General features: G+C 40.2%; 3 protein-coding genes across 5 annotated transcripts; 1 reads left to right on the forward strand and 2 right to left on the reverse strand.

Moving 5' to 3' along the window:
- Positions 1 to 59: 59 nt before the first annotated feature.
- On the reverse strand, positions 60 to 11,781 carry Tab2 (TAK1-associated binding protein 2). 3 transcript variants are annotated; one of them, XM_017238815.3, is made up of 6 exons: positions 11,468 to 11,781; positions 3,782 to 5,375; positions 1,848 to 2,051; positions 1,211 to 1,786; positions 584 to 637; positions 60 to 523 (listed from the first exon to the last, which is right to left on the reverse strand). In XM_017238815.3, the coding sequence occupies exons 2-6, from the start codon at positions 5,343 to 5,345 to the stop codon at positions 495 to 497; spliced, it is 2,427 nt and encodes an 808-aa protein (XP_017094304.2). In that variant the 5' UTR covers positions 5,346 to 5,375; positions 11,468 to 11,781; the 3' UTR covers positions 60 to 494. The 3 variants fall into 3 exon arrangements, with proteins under 3 accessions (XP_017094304.2, XP_017094303.2, XP_070134995.1); XM_017238814.3 differs by lacking the exons at positions 60 to 523; positions 584 to 637 and having other exon boundaries at positions 721 to 1,786; positions 11,468 to 11,780; XM_070278894.1 differs by lacking the exons at positions 60 to 523; positions 584 to 637; positions 11,468 to 11,781 and adding an exon at positions 5,817 to 5,941 and having other exon boundaries at positions 721 to 1,786.
- Positions 11,782 to 12,431: 650 nt separating this feature from the next.
- Positions 12,432 to 13,323, forward strand: icln (chloride nucleotide-sensitive channel icln). The gene is made up of 2 exons (XM_017238525.3): positions 12,432 to 12,636; positions 12,705 to 13,323. The coding sequence occupies exons 1-2, from the start codon at positions 12,518 to 12,520 to the stop codon at positions 13,207 to 13,209; spliced, it is 624 nt and encodes a 207-aa protein (XP_017094014.1). The 5' UTR covers positions 12,432 to 12,517; the 3' UTR covers positions 13,210 to 13,323.
- On the reverse strand, positions 13,216 to 13,920 carry LOC108123402 (ribonuclease H2 subunit C). The gene is made up of 2 exons (XM_017238526.3): positions 13,453 to 13,920; positions 13,216 to 13,398 (listed from the first exon to the last, which is right to left on the reverse strand). The coding sequence occupies exons 1-2, from the start codon at positions 13,840 to 13,842 to the stop codon at positions 13,321 to 13,323; spliced, it is 468 nt and encodes a 155-aa protein (XP_017094015.2). The 5' UTR covers positions 13,843 to 13,920; the 3' UTR covers positions 13,216 to 13,320.
- Positions 13,921 to 14,004: the final 84 nt, after the last annotated feature.

Here is a 14,004-nt window from a genome sequence, read left to right on the forward strand (position 1 = left end):
GAGACAACATATATCCCGTCTATTTTCTTTAGAGTAATATTGGGAAAAATAAAAGTCAATTTATATTCTTTTAAAGTTCAGTTTAATTTCGTTAAATAGGCTGCTTTTGAAAAGCTTACAACATGTTTTTAACTTCCCTTGATAAACTTTTAATTTTTTTAATCCTGTAAAAAATCCTCATACAATTATCTCTCCACTAATTATTTACAAAATGTACAAGGCCACTATAATTTCCTAGTTTCAGTTGATGCGACGTTGCTAAAAGTCTTTTTCTTAAATATTCAAGTTATGATAGTAGCTTAGATAGTATCGAAAATACAGGTATTGCTGCCAGCAGCATTTTTTCTAAATATTCTCACAAATATTTTTACAAGTCTAAGGATAATTTACAAAAAAAAAAATGTATTAAATATGTAAATAAGGCATAGTTGAATTTAAGATTATGAATATCTCTGGAGTAGTCTAGGTTCTCATGTTGAGCGTTTGGCCGACTGTCATGAAAGTATCCAGGAGTGTATAATGCCTAAAAAAAAATAGGAAATGTTTATTATTAAAGTAAAAACAATAGTATTTGAAAACTTACGATTTTCGCCTGGTGAGAGAGTTATGTGTATATCTTCACGACTCAGCACTGGGGCTAAAAGAACACAATTGACAAAATTCCACACACATTTAGACATACAGTACATACTTGATAGGGTAAATGGAGAACGGCAAAGCTTGTTTAAATATTTAAATAACGTTCTTTATTTATTTGTTTAGTGGCTAAAAATAATAAACTCTGTTTTTCGTTCGCTTAAAGCTAGTGTAACGATATCGGGTATCGGGTTACTGAGGCTGGGGCGATTGCAACTAACATAGATCATAATTTAAACAGCCTGCGGCCGCGTAGGCAATTCGTTTCCGTTGTCTTTCAGGTTGAGCAGTAGTGGATTAAAAGCGCCTGCCGTCTACTAATTTAAATGCTATCACAGTTTCAAAGTCGCACATGCAGGAACAATGGGAAGCGAGCTCATGCACGGTAAGAGAACTTTGTGATCAGTTTTAAGCAGCACGAGCACGAGCACGAGCTGGAGCTGGGGTTACGTATGCAGGGCGTACGGTTGTTGGGGCGGCTGCTGCTGCTGTTCGAGACTGCCGTTGGGCGTGCCAGCGGAGCCAGCAGCAGCTGCCCCGGCACCGCTTGCGTTGGGGATAATACGTATCATACCCGGCTGGATCCTAACGTTCTCACAGGCCTCGCAAATATTAAGTTGCGGATGGTTGCGGAATGTACACATGTTGCAGGCCCACATGTCCAGTGGCTCTTCGTCCTCGTCGACATCGGAATCGGTCAGGTAGTCCTCCTCCTCTGCGTTGCCGGGGCGCTGTTGTTGCTGCAACCGTTGTTGCAACTGTTGTTGCTGTAATTGCTGCTGCTGCTGTAGCTGCAACTGTTGGAGTTGCTGCTGGCGCTGCTGCTGCAGGTACTGTTGAAACTGGTGGTATTGAGCGTATGTGGGTGGTGGCTCCTGGAACTGCTGCAGCTGCTGCTGGGGCGTCAGGCAGGCGGAGCTGGGAGCACTGCGGTGCTGATGCAAGAAGTCCTGATTCGGCTGCAAGTTGCTTGGTGTCGGCACTGAGTGCAAGTTCAGTGTAGTGGGCGGTACTTGGGAGCGACCGCCTTGACGCTGGCGTGGGAATGGCTGTGGTTGATTCTGATGCTGCTGGGGAGCGTTGCCGGCTGGCGCCGAATGCTGGCGATTCATGGAATTGGGTGCCTGGCCCGAGCCATTCGCCTGCGGTTCTATATGAAGAAAATGAAACATATTAGGCTTTATTTTGAATAAATAAATAATATTACTTACCATTTATGAGGTTCAATAGCCGCTGGCAGTCCTCAGTCAGTTTCTTGATATCTTTATCCAGTCTTTCAGATTCGCCGACGGGAACCGGCTCGGTCAGGATGTTGATCTCCTGCTCGAGGACCAGCAGCCGTTTCCTGTTGTCCCGCAGCGCGTTCGCCAGCTTGTCGCGACGCTTCTTTTGCCGCTCGATGGTCGTGGCATGGGCTGAAGTATAGAAATGTGGAGAATTATTAAAAACTGATCTATCGATTGGCTTTGGAATTTCCTGTCCCGCCTGGCAACAAATTGCCTGGCCTGGCAGCTTCTTCCAAATATTTTCCGCCGCCAGATTTATTTTTACTGTCTAATACCTCACATTTTATTACTCTGTTTTGTTGCTAAAAATAATTAGAGAGCGGAGCGAGCGGAGGCAGCGCGGGACAGGGGGCATAAACAGAATTTATATTTAAATAGATAAATTTAGTGCAAATGCGCAAGCGAGCACAACCAAAAATCAATCTAATAATAATTTATTTCTATGAAAAAAAAGGTAAAAATAAATAAATAACAAATAGGAATCTAGCGATGCATTCTGTGATGGATTTCTAGCGGAAATGGCGAACAGGGCAGTGGGCCAAGGGTGCTTCGATCTCAGACATATCTATGTATCTATACTTGAGAGGCACATCATCAAAAGTTTTCCCAATTGATGAATTAATTCATTTCGGGTCAGATGGAAGGTCTGGCTGTCAATCTGGACGGCATTTTAAGTGTTTTCTCGTGAGCACGTCACATGATTAAATGTCAAAGTGTAAGTTAAAATCGGATTTGTGCCCACGCTGCGTATGCTTAATGCCTCGGCCAATCAAGCAGAGAGAGAAGTCGCGCAGTGGCTCTCTTCCCTCTTGTTTATGCACCACCACCACCACCAGCACCACCCACCCACTCATTTTGCCCTGAACTTGAACGCCTCTCGGCCGTTCGAGAGCAGAATCGTAGCAGAAAGAGCGATCAAAGCAAAATACTAAAAGAGAGAGAGGGGAAATGGAAATTGGAAAAACATGGCCAAGACCAGAAGCCAGACAAAAGACATGGATGTCCTATAGAATATATTCTAGAATGCAATCTAGCTGCAACTTTGTTAAGAAGTATCTTAAAGATATAACAACAATGACGTCTATTTCAAGGTAGAATATACCTGTATAATTACTAAATAAATTCCAAATTTCGCTATCTCTATTGCCGACTGATAACTGAACTCTATCCTATATATTTAATGACGTCAACTGGTTACTCCATCTAATTAAAGATCCCTGTGCTGTAATTAAAGTGATTGCTTCCTGAAATTGATTTCGAACCAATACCCTATATCGATTATTAACCCTTTCCTTCGATATAAGGTTGTCGGACACAAGTTTTAAACAGAAATTTTCGTGTTTTGCGGATCATGAGACGGGTCTTTCAACGCTTCCATTCTATTTCGGGGCGTAATTCAATTTCCTTATCAAGTGTAAACAATATTGGGCGAACCAGCCCGCTGATAACAGACCGCACCGAGCCCAACTACGACGTCGTCTGGGTGCCTCGATAAGGCCCGGGGTTTTTGAAACACATTAATAACAAGAATGGTTTGCAAAAAATATAAAAGCCAATCAAGGAATACCCTCATAATGATAAAAAAAATAGTAGAATTAAATTTTTAAATATATTTCTTCTCAAGGTTGTCTCGAATCCAATCCAATCCACCTGTTCAATCCCCCAACCAGTTGTGCAAACATGACTGACGCGATAACTAGAGCACTGTGATGAAATTAAGTTCTAATACCAAGTACTAGTACTAGTACTAGTACTAGTCTATGTCCCCTGCCAGAGTGTTAGAATTCAAATAGAAACACTTGACAGACAGCACACGTGTCTGGGTTCCTGCCTCCTTGCCCCCAACCCAGTGTACCCACCTTCCTCCAGCACTCCTGCGTAGAGCGGCACAGTGGGACTGCTGACGGGGCTGCTGCTGGTGCTGTTGCCACTATTGTTGTTCACCCCATGGTTGTTACTGTAGTTGGAGGCCACTATATGATTCTGCTCCTGAGTGGGATAGGGGAACACGTCCGGCGTCATGGCTCCCTGCTCCTGGCCCACTCCATCGGCGACCACCGCTGGCAACGGCGGCGGCTGGGGCTGGTGACTCGTCGGAGGAGCAACTGCGGCTGGATCACAGCCAGCGCACGGAACTCGCGGACGTATACACCCGGCACTGAAGACGCTGCCCTCGTCCGTGACCGTCAGCTGAAAATTTTTGTGGGTGCCCTTTCGGGCATCGAAGCTGACACTCGAGTAGGTGATGCCGCTGCCCTGGCCACTGGGCGCCGGTCCCGCGGTAATGTCGATCGCCGCCTGGGCTCCGCCGCCTGTTGCCGGCTGGCGTAGGGTGAGGTTAAGCGAGGTGAAGCTCTTGCGACCCGGGGAGGCCGCTGAGCTGGGAGAGCTTGGAAACGGCGGCGTCGATGCCGGCGGCTGGGTCGTCAGAAATTCGCGCGCGTACGGCGGCTCTGGCTGGAGCGTAATGACTGAACGATGTCGAACCGGAGAGGGCTGTTGGGGCTGCACTATCGCCGCCCCGGCTGTTGTTCCAGCTGTTCTGGCCGCTGCCGATGGCGCTGCCGACGTCGGTGACGATAATGAGACCGCGTTGAGCGAGAGCTCCGATTCACTGGAGCTCATCGGGCTGGTTAGGCACGAGGAATCGTTGGAAAAGCTGCCCGGCTTGGGCGGCAGGGGCGGCGCCCTTCGCAGCGGCTTGCTCAGGGACGTGGGCGTCAGCTGTTGCTGGTGGGGATCGCGCTGCTGCCGCTGCTGGCGTTGCTGGATCTTCATCTGCAACTGGGTGTTGCCCGGACGCTGTAGGTTAAGCGTGGTGGGCCGAACAGGTCGGGGAGTGGAACTGGAACCAGTAGTTGCCCCATTGCTCTGGGTTATCTCCGGCTGGGCAGGGGCTGCCCGCAACGGTTTGAGGGGCGTGGGTGGCTTTGTGGGCCGCCGGTTCTGCTGCTGCTGCTGCTGCAACACCTTGGAGGGATAGCTCTGGACTGCTTGCAGGGCGAACTCCTTCCTCAACATTTGGATGCAATTGTCGCGTTGGTGGCAATTCTCATTGACGCATTGCGTCACTATGGCATCGGGTATCGTTGGGAACTCCTGCTTCATCTCATGGAACAGGTGCATAATACTAATGTTGGTGCAATGGCAGCTCGCCTTGGCCGTGCCACCCGCACTGGACTCCGACTGCTCTGGTTGCTCCAGCAGCTCCAGCTGCTCATAGCTGCCCCTGCGGCTCCCTGGATTGCTGTGGTTGGGCTCCGAGTGTGCCTCCTGAAGTTGGTTCTTTCGCTGAAAGTGCTGGTTGATCGCCTCGGTTATGTGGTTGTGACCCTGGCCGATTGCCTTGATCTTCGCCTCGGGGTGGCTGCCATTCAGTTGGTCAGAGCTGGATCCGGGCGGCATTGGTGGTGTGGCCGCCATTTTAGGCCATCATCTGTCACAGCTGGAGACCTGGAAGAGTGCAAAAACATCATCATCAGTGAGGTGGCCGCTAATTCAATTATGGTAGAAAGCGAAAGGGGAATCGATATTCTGGCCAAGATTATTTCATGGCCCGATTTAGACTATTAACTAAGCAGCATTAAGAGCATTATTTCTATCTTATTCTTTTTTTTTTTTTTTTGTTCTTCTAGAAATAATAATGCGAAATCGTAAAAAAGCTAAGGAATAAGCTGACGGAATGACATGCCGAATTTAAAAATATATATGACACAACTGAGGTGCGCCGTGCTGTCTATATCTCATGGCCAGGCCATTGTCAAGGATGGCAGAGATAAATAATCTAATATATAGTATCTAGTACTATCCAATATTGATGGAAAGTGTAGGCTATAGTGTGGCTTTTCCGGTGAAAGATGCTTGGGTATTTGTTTTAAAATTTAAACCACTTACATTTTTAAATAATTTTATTATATTTTGACTAAAAGAATAGAAGGCAAATGGCCCGATTTTAAAGTATCTTTAATTATCAGTTAAAACTTATTTATTAAAATTAATTTTTCACATTTTTTGTTTGTTTCCAGAACAGTTTTTTATTATTTTCACTTTTCTTTTCTTTATATTTGTAGTATCTTTTAAAAACAAATAAAATATATTTTTTAAACTTTGTGATGAAAATCACACGCAATTCAGGCGAGACGAACTTTTCTAGAAATATTTTTGTGAAATTTCAGTTTGTTTCGAACGCGTTTGAACGCTTTAAATGCCAGCGAGGGACTGAAAACCAAATATCCGAAATTTTCGAAAACGAAAGGCCTAAAATATTGGACTTATCATGAGCGGATGGCAGGCAGGCAGCACACACACGAACTCTCGAAGAGATACAAGTGTTTCAATGGATGTTTCTAAACAAAAATATTGTAATTTGATTCAATTATTTCGTTTCATAAAAATATATACATATATTATTTTAAACCCCTTAAAGATTAAAGACAAAATAGAAACCGTAACAAATCAATTAAATCATTCAGTATTTTTGCCACACCACTACCACAAGTATTTTGTTGCCGACGATCTTTCTCTTTGGGTTCTCTTTAAAAATAAAAATAAATTTTCGTGTGGGTGTTTCACAAATACACAACAAAGCCGCGAAAATTGAATGAAATATATGAAGAAAAAAAAAAGAAAAGCAAACCATCTATATGTATGAGAAAACAATCTACAAAAAAAAAAAAAGACTGAAATAAAAGACAGAATATTAATGATATGTTGAGGTGAAAGAGTTGAAGGCGCAGGAAATTAATTAAAAAAATAAAATAACACAAAAAATTCCCATCAGGGGGGATAAACATTTAATGGCTGTCTGTCCATCAGCGTTCTAATGAAAATCACTTAAATTAGTCGATGGCTTAGCCAAGTATTAGAACCGCCCTCGCATCGCAACATTTTGGACGAGAATTTCTGACGAAACGAATAAAAACAAATAATAAAACTGAAACCGAACCGTGTCAGATGGAAACCTATAGATAAGAGTATAATTTATTTAAAATATTAACCATTAAGTTTAGCAGCTATGGCGCCTCTCTAAAAACGGCCACCGCAAAACATAAATAATAAATTATAATTCTATGTATATATTCGGCACTTTCCAGTTGTTTATTTTAAAACCAAAGCTAAAGCTCTGGTGTGATAACAACAATTCCCCCACAATATTAAGAAGCCATTAAAGATAAACCAACCCCCCCAAAATAAAAATATGAAATCCTCTGCCTTTTCATTCCCGATCTTCTTGTTTTTCCATAAAATTCCACCATCATTCTGCGGGGTACTTATAGGCGGATGAGCGGAACACGTAAATTGCGATCTGATATTTGAAAATATTTAGCGTATAAATATAAACAATTTTTCTTTCTTTTTCGGTTTTTTTTTTTGATTTTTTTGTTTTTGGTTTTGGATCGGAATTTGTTGAGGAAAAGAGATCAAATTTTAGGGAAGAGGCCAAGTGGGCGATATCGGGGAGGCAATGAAAATTCATTTTCTTTATTCTTCGTTTTGTTTGCCAGCTTCGTCTGCTGCTGCTGCTGCTGTAGTTGTTGTTGTATTTTCCTTATAGCGGGTGGCAAACAAACAAAAAAAACAACACCATCGACTGCAGACGTAAACGACCTTCACGATTAGCCAGATATATATACATATATACATATGCAGGGCAGATCGAAAAGATACACCCCGTGGCAGAAATGCAAAAGGCAGAAAATCGGAAATCTACGTCAAATATCTGTGTAGTCCATATAATATATACTAGTATAAGAAATTGAGAGTACTCGTGTGAAATGATAATGCTTTGAATAAAAGTATATGTGGAATAAATATTCAAACATTAATTGTGTTTTTAGGTTTTTCTTAAATTATTTGATTTCTAATACTTTTTCAAACGAATTTATTGTTGTTTTTAAAATATATTATATTATTATATTTATATTATTTATTTTATGGCAAGTATACCTGTACTTTTCCTACTTACTGTCTAGAAAACATACATATTTTACAGATAAAAATTTATATATCTTCTATAGGTCGTGTTTTTTTGTATTTTTTTTTTCTCGAGGAAACGAAAAACAAACATAAAACCAGCTAAGCTAAGAGCCATAGAAGCAAGAATACCAACAACAAGTTCCAATTGTGTGCCAAAAACATACAAATTGGAAAAAAAGAAGAGAAAAAAATCAGTAAAAGTTTACAAAGTCATTAAAATTATGGCAGCACACGATAATATATATACATAGGTGGGATGGATTGCGGGGGAGTTACATAGAAAGAGCGGGGGACAGTGCATGCCATGAGATGGATTGCAATTAGTGGCCCAAAATTTCCATTCATTAAAATACCATTGTAAGAGTTTAGTGCGCGTGTTCTCTTTTTTTTTTTGTTATTTACATGTACATTCTTCTATGGGATTTTCCAATGATTACAAACAATGCCCCCCCCAAATGTAAATAATTTGTTGACTTTAAAGTTTAAATAAATCAGCATAGTTCGCATGTTAAAAAGAATTCGCCCTTAAAAGAATTCGCGTCTGATTTTAGGTGACTTTTGATTTTGGGATGGTTTTGATCCAAAGTTAGTGCAGTTCTTTTGGAAGGGCTCCCCTGCAGTTAGTTTTATAACTATTAAAGGTATTATAGGTATAGGTATTATAGTTTAATATATACAACTATTATATTTTATATTAAAGGATTTTTGCCTTAATTATACATCAAAATTTATGGTCCAATTTATGCCTGTATCTCGGCCAATTTGTATACGATCCTTGAGCGGAATATCTTAAACGATTAGTAATCAAATAACACTCCAAATTGCATCAAAACCTTAAAACCAAATTCTCGATCAATATCTTGGATATATTTCTGAACCTTTTTTAAAATTTGGAATTTACAAATATGGCTCATAATCATACCTACATATATCTATTTCAATTTCTATCTGATCTTAAGATTTGATCGAAAGATTTTTGTTTCAATTCTCCATTCTTTTGGCATTCAAAGCTTAGTCAAAATGTTTTTATTCATTATTTCAAAATTTTTGTGAGGGTACCCTTTGTAAAATCCAAAATAATTATAAACTACCAATAACTTGCCAATTTCCTTCCGATCCTAAACCGGAATACGTTAACGGAATTTTGTATTTATTTTTTTTAGATTTGGAAGCCAATGACTATAGCTACCCTTACATGTTTATGGAGAAATCAAAAAAAATAATCCAATTAAATTCTGGAAATCCCTAGGGATTTGGTTTTCCGTCAGTTCCATGGGCCTGCGAGCCAAAGAGTTTGAGGTATCGATGCATATTGACCGGAAATCTCGCTGTCTGGCATGTCAAAAAATAAATATATATAAATAACAAAAAATTACCAAAAATATTTCAGTATACGAAAATAAATTGGAAAGGAACTACGTACTATACGTAGCATATACAGCATCCTTCCCGCACCCACTACTACCACTAGAGTGGGCTACTGAAACACAAAACATATGGACTGGGAAGAACTAATAAAATATGAAATAACAGAAGAATAAGTTGAAGTGAATAACATGGAAAACAACTTTCACTTTGTGTTGAACCCAAAAAAAAAAAAAAAAAAATTGAAAATTAAATAAAAAAAAGAGGCGCTCGATCAGTGGGCCATGGGGTGGCGGGTGGAGGAGGGACATCAAAAAAACAACAAAATTGGGAAAAAGTATAAATCAAATGGAGAGACATGAAATGAAATGAAATGGAGGCAGCCCACAAAATACCATAAGACGAAAAATGGAACGAAAATAATTTTATTTTGTATTTTGTATTTCGTATTTTGTGCTTTCCTTTTTCTCTTCTTGCCTCGCCAATAATTTGAAGAGGCGTTTTGCGGAATTTTCTGCAGACGTCAGGCCTTTACGTCATTGGCGACTTCGAGCATTCGACTTGGGCATGGGAATGGGGTTGGGGTCTTTGGAAAGGGGTGGCGGGATCCACGGATGGAGATGGAACTATGTAGGTATAGTGGCAACTCTCCTCCGATCCTGACGATTATACTATATTGGCAGTTTATTTATTTATTTATTTATGAATGGCCCCTCCCCTGGCATTGGCTTTTCTTGGCCCTCCGCTTTTCGTTTCGAAAATGTGCAAATAATCAAAGCGCAGTTATTTTTAGCCGATGTCCAAATCCAAACAGGTGTGGCGGTGCGCCAAGAGGGGGGAAGCCCACCTTATCTCCAACATTTGTGTCTCCTCGCAACAGGGGGACATAAAAATTGTATATATGTTGGTATTCTTTTTAACCCCTTCATAAAAAAAAATTAAAAAAAAAAAAAAAAAACACTTCCATGCAGAAACCCGATAAGATAGATTTGAATTAATGGGAAAGTTTTCATTGAGGGCCCCAGAGGTATGTATGTACCTACGATAGCTATCTTTGGAGCTAATATTAAATAATAAAATTGTATATTTATTGTTTCATATGAGACTATTCAGAATGTAAACTTTATTCAGAATGTCGGGAAATTCCCGCCACAATAATAATACCTGCATTACAAAAACGCAAGATCGCAAATCGAAACAAAAACAAAAACACTAACGAGAAAAGCAAGTACACACCTCTACAAACGGAACATGTTTTGTAAACTTTGTCCATTTAATGCGAAAAGTAAACCGAAACCCCACAGTGGAAGCCCATTGTTATTGATAGTGGGCTGTTATAAAAAAAAGACCACATAAAAAATCAATATTTGCACTTTTCGATTAGAAATATACATTGGTGTTGGTGAGTTGGCGTTTAGTTTACATATTTCCAAAAGAATTAAGGCCATTTCGAGGGAGTTTTGCTGTTATCATCAGGCGGAAATACACACACTGCCGCTGTTTACCAACACAGTGACCGTTGCAATCAGTGGACGTGCGACAGGGACACGTAGATCGTGGTTAACGGTCAGTGATGCCCATTCCTTGGGCCAAAGGATTGTCAGACTTTATTTTTGGAGTATAAGTTATGTTTAAATGCTCTTTATATTTGAGGAAAACTTGTTGTCCTAACCAGTCTTCATTAATAATTAACAATATAAGAGATCTTCATCTAAATTGGTATTTTGGCCTTAACATAGTGGCCGAAAAACCGCCAAATAAACATCACTGTAAACGGCACAAGATAAAAACCAGCTAAAGCTAGTGTGGGAGCGAGAGAGAGCGCAACAAGTGCGAGCAGAGAGGGCATAAAAACAGGTGACATTGGCAGCGACACTACGCAATAGTAGATAAAAAAAAAAGACAAAATCGAACAGTAAAAATGTTGGGAAACTTTGGAAAGCCACCCAACACACCTTTCCCTCCCTCCCCCTTGAAAACGCATCCACAACTTGTTGCATATGTGTGCTGATATGTTATTTATTGCTTTTATTTTTTGCACTGCCTCTCCGCGATCAGACGTTTTTGTGTGTGCGAGTTGTTTTTCACAATTTTTGGTTTGATTGTGTTGGTTTTTGCGTGTCTGTAGCAGCAGCAGCAGGAGAAACAATAATCAAAATTCCCAAATATTAATCCTTTACGATGGCTTTACCAAGAATACTTACAAAATAATTGAAATTCCTATCACGAGCGCTGATGTTCCTTTGTTGCCTCGATCTTTTGTTTGTTTTGTGGCATTCACTTGCGGTTTAAATAAAATTTGTATTGCTTTCACAGAGGGCCTTTTCCGATTTTTTGGCTAGATTTTTCGTTATCTTTTGTTGTGTTTGGTTCCCGCACTCAAAAGAATCGCTCAAACACCACAAAACGACGTATTTATACCGATTTAATTATTTTTTTATTTGTCGCACTTAACTTAATAATTAAACGTATTTTTCACGACGTTCGTTCAATCGCGATTAGTGTGACCAGCTACTAGGGCATCAAAGTGGCCATGGGTAATTTTTTTTTGCTGTTATTTTGGTATTTTTTAGTGGAAAAGCTGAAAATTTAAGATCAGCAGACCTTTTGCGGGAAAATGGAACAAACTTGAAATTAATTGAAAATATTATATTGTAATATTATTGGGACAAACTTGAAATTAATTGAAAATATTATATTGTAAACATGTTAAACTTTGTTTTATTTTTGAGTTTTAATTAATATAATACAAAAAAAAAATGAATAAGAATATGTGCCATATGAGAAGACACAGGAAAAAGTTTTATTTTAATGTTTCACATTACTCATTATTTTTTAGATTATTTGTATCTATCTAATGTAATTAAGTATATAATCGTACGAAATAAAATTAAACCTATTTAACTTTAAATTATAAACCTATATCGCTATTTAAGGTACTGGATAAACATTATTTATTTTTTTATTCAATGTTTTAGATTCCATTTTTATTGATGTTTTTATCTTTTTAATTGAAAAGCTTATTAGGTAAAGATTTTAAGGCTAAAAAATTTTTTAAAATATAAAATACCAATAAATTATTAAACACGAAAAATGAAAGGAAGTCAAGACTTGAACCATACACTGAAGAAAAACGGGTTATCTGTGATATGTCTGGCAAAAATAGCGCAACTCTAAAGCAAGAAGACAGCAACACTGTATTCAACAAGACTAAATTTATTTTTGATCCCGCGTTTATCAATTTATATATTAAAATGGTGCTTATAATGCCCATTTCTCCGCCAGAGCATGGTTTGCTTTACACCTCCAACAACATCAAGCTAAAATTGGGCGACAAAATCGTGGGGGAAGGCACGATTTATATCGCTCAAAAGTAAGTGCCAAAAAGCCGGCGTCTGGTCTTGTTTTTGTCGCTTAACCCACTCTCCCTTCCCCTTGTAGTACGCTTTCATGGCAGCCAAGCGATTTGCCGGATGGCATATCTATCGAGTGGAAGCAGGTGAGCCTGCACGGAATTTCTTCGAATCCGCGGAAGTGCATCTATTTTATGCTGGACCACAAGGTCGAATGGCCAGCCGCCGTGCCCGCCGTCAATGGCCAAAATGGGGCTGATCCGGCGGAAGCAGACGAAGACGAAGGAAACGGAAGCGATGAGTTCGAGGACGCCATCAATGAGGATTTCGTCACTGAGTGCTGGCTTTTGCCCGAGGACATCCACACGGTGGACACAATGTACAACGCTATGACCACATGTCAGGCTCTCCATCCAGATTCGGCAGACAGCAACTCGGAGGACAGCGATGCTATGGAGGATGCCGGGGGCATGGATGATGAGGACATGGAGGAGGACGCTCTCACGCTTGGACGCAACGGTGGCGAGGTGGGAGGGATGCAGAATCTCAGCCTGGATGACGACGACGAGCGATTCGAGGACGCAGATGAGTGAGAAAACTTTTGGGATATTTATACTTTTTTATAAATTTTACGATTTGTAAGAATACATATTTGATTAGCTTTTGGAGTACTATATAAATAAACGCTGTAAGCGCATAAGAATTTATGGGCTGGCTTTTGTGTTCTCTTTGTTTCTGGCGATTTCTGCCTCCAAGTCCTTTTCGTTAATGGGTTGTGCAAGCTGAGGATTTAAAATAATGTATTGAAATTGTTTAAATAAAGTGGTTTAACTTACCGCTTGAGCCACATCTGACATGAGCAGGGCCTGTCGGTAAGCATCGCCATTGGAGGGTACTTTGTCGTAGTTCCAGTAAGTAAACTCATCAAAAACTCCTGTAAGACGTAGCTGCCGGTCGGAAGACTCGCTCAAGGGTTTTTCCGTTTCCTGCAGCACTATACCCTTGAATCCTTCCGGAACTTTCAATTGTTGTCCCATCAGTGGATAGCCGCGCAGAGCATTTGTAAACACGCCGCTTCCGTAGTCGGTGGCCTCCCTCGTGTAGTTATTGAAATATTGCTCCACGTTGGCTTCACCATCTCCGTCTATCTTCGCCGGTAAATAGTGCAAATCCAATGTTTTACTTTTGGCCAAGTTTTTGCCATTAAAATCTAAAGTAATCGACATTGTTTATTTTCCGAATTTACAGCGCGAAATTTATTAGTGTGACCGGAGCTTATAATTTATATATTCTTGAATTTGATTTAGAGGCGCGAAAAAAATATATAGTTTGGTCGTTTAAAGATCCTATACATTTTGTTTTAATTATACAATGGAATCGTTGTTCCA

This window comes from Drosophila bipectinata, chromosome 2R (assembly GCF_030179905.1).
Source record: "Drosophila bipectinata strain 14024-0381.07 chromosome 2R, DbipHiC1v2, whole genome shotgun sequence".
Classification (NCBI taxonomy): domain Eukaryota; kingdom Metazoa; phylum Arthropoda; class Insecta; order Diptera; family Drosophilidae; genus Drosophila; species Drosophila bipectinata.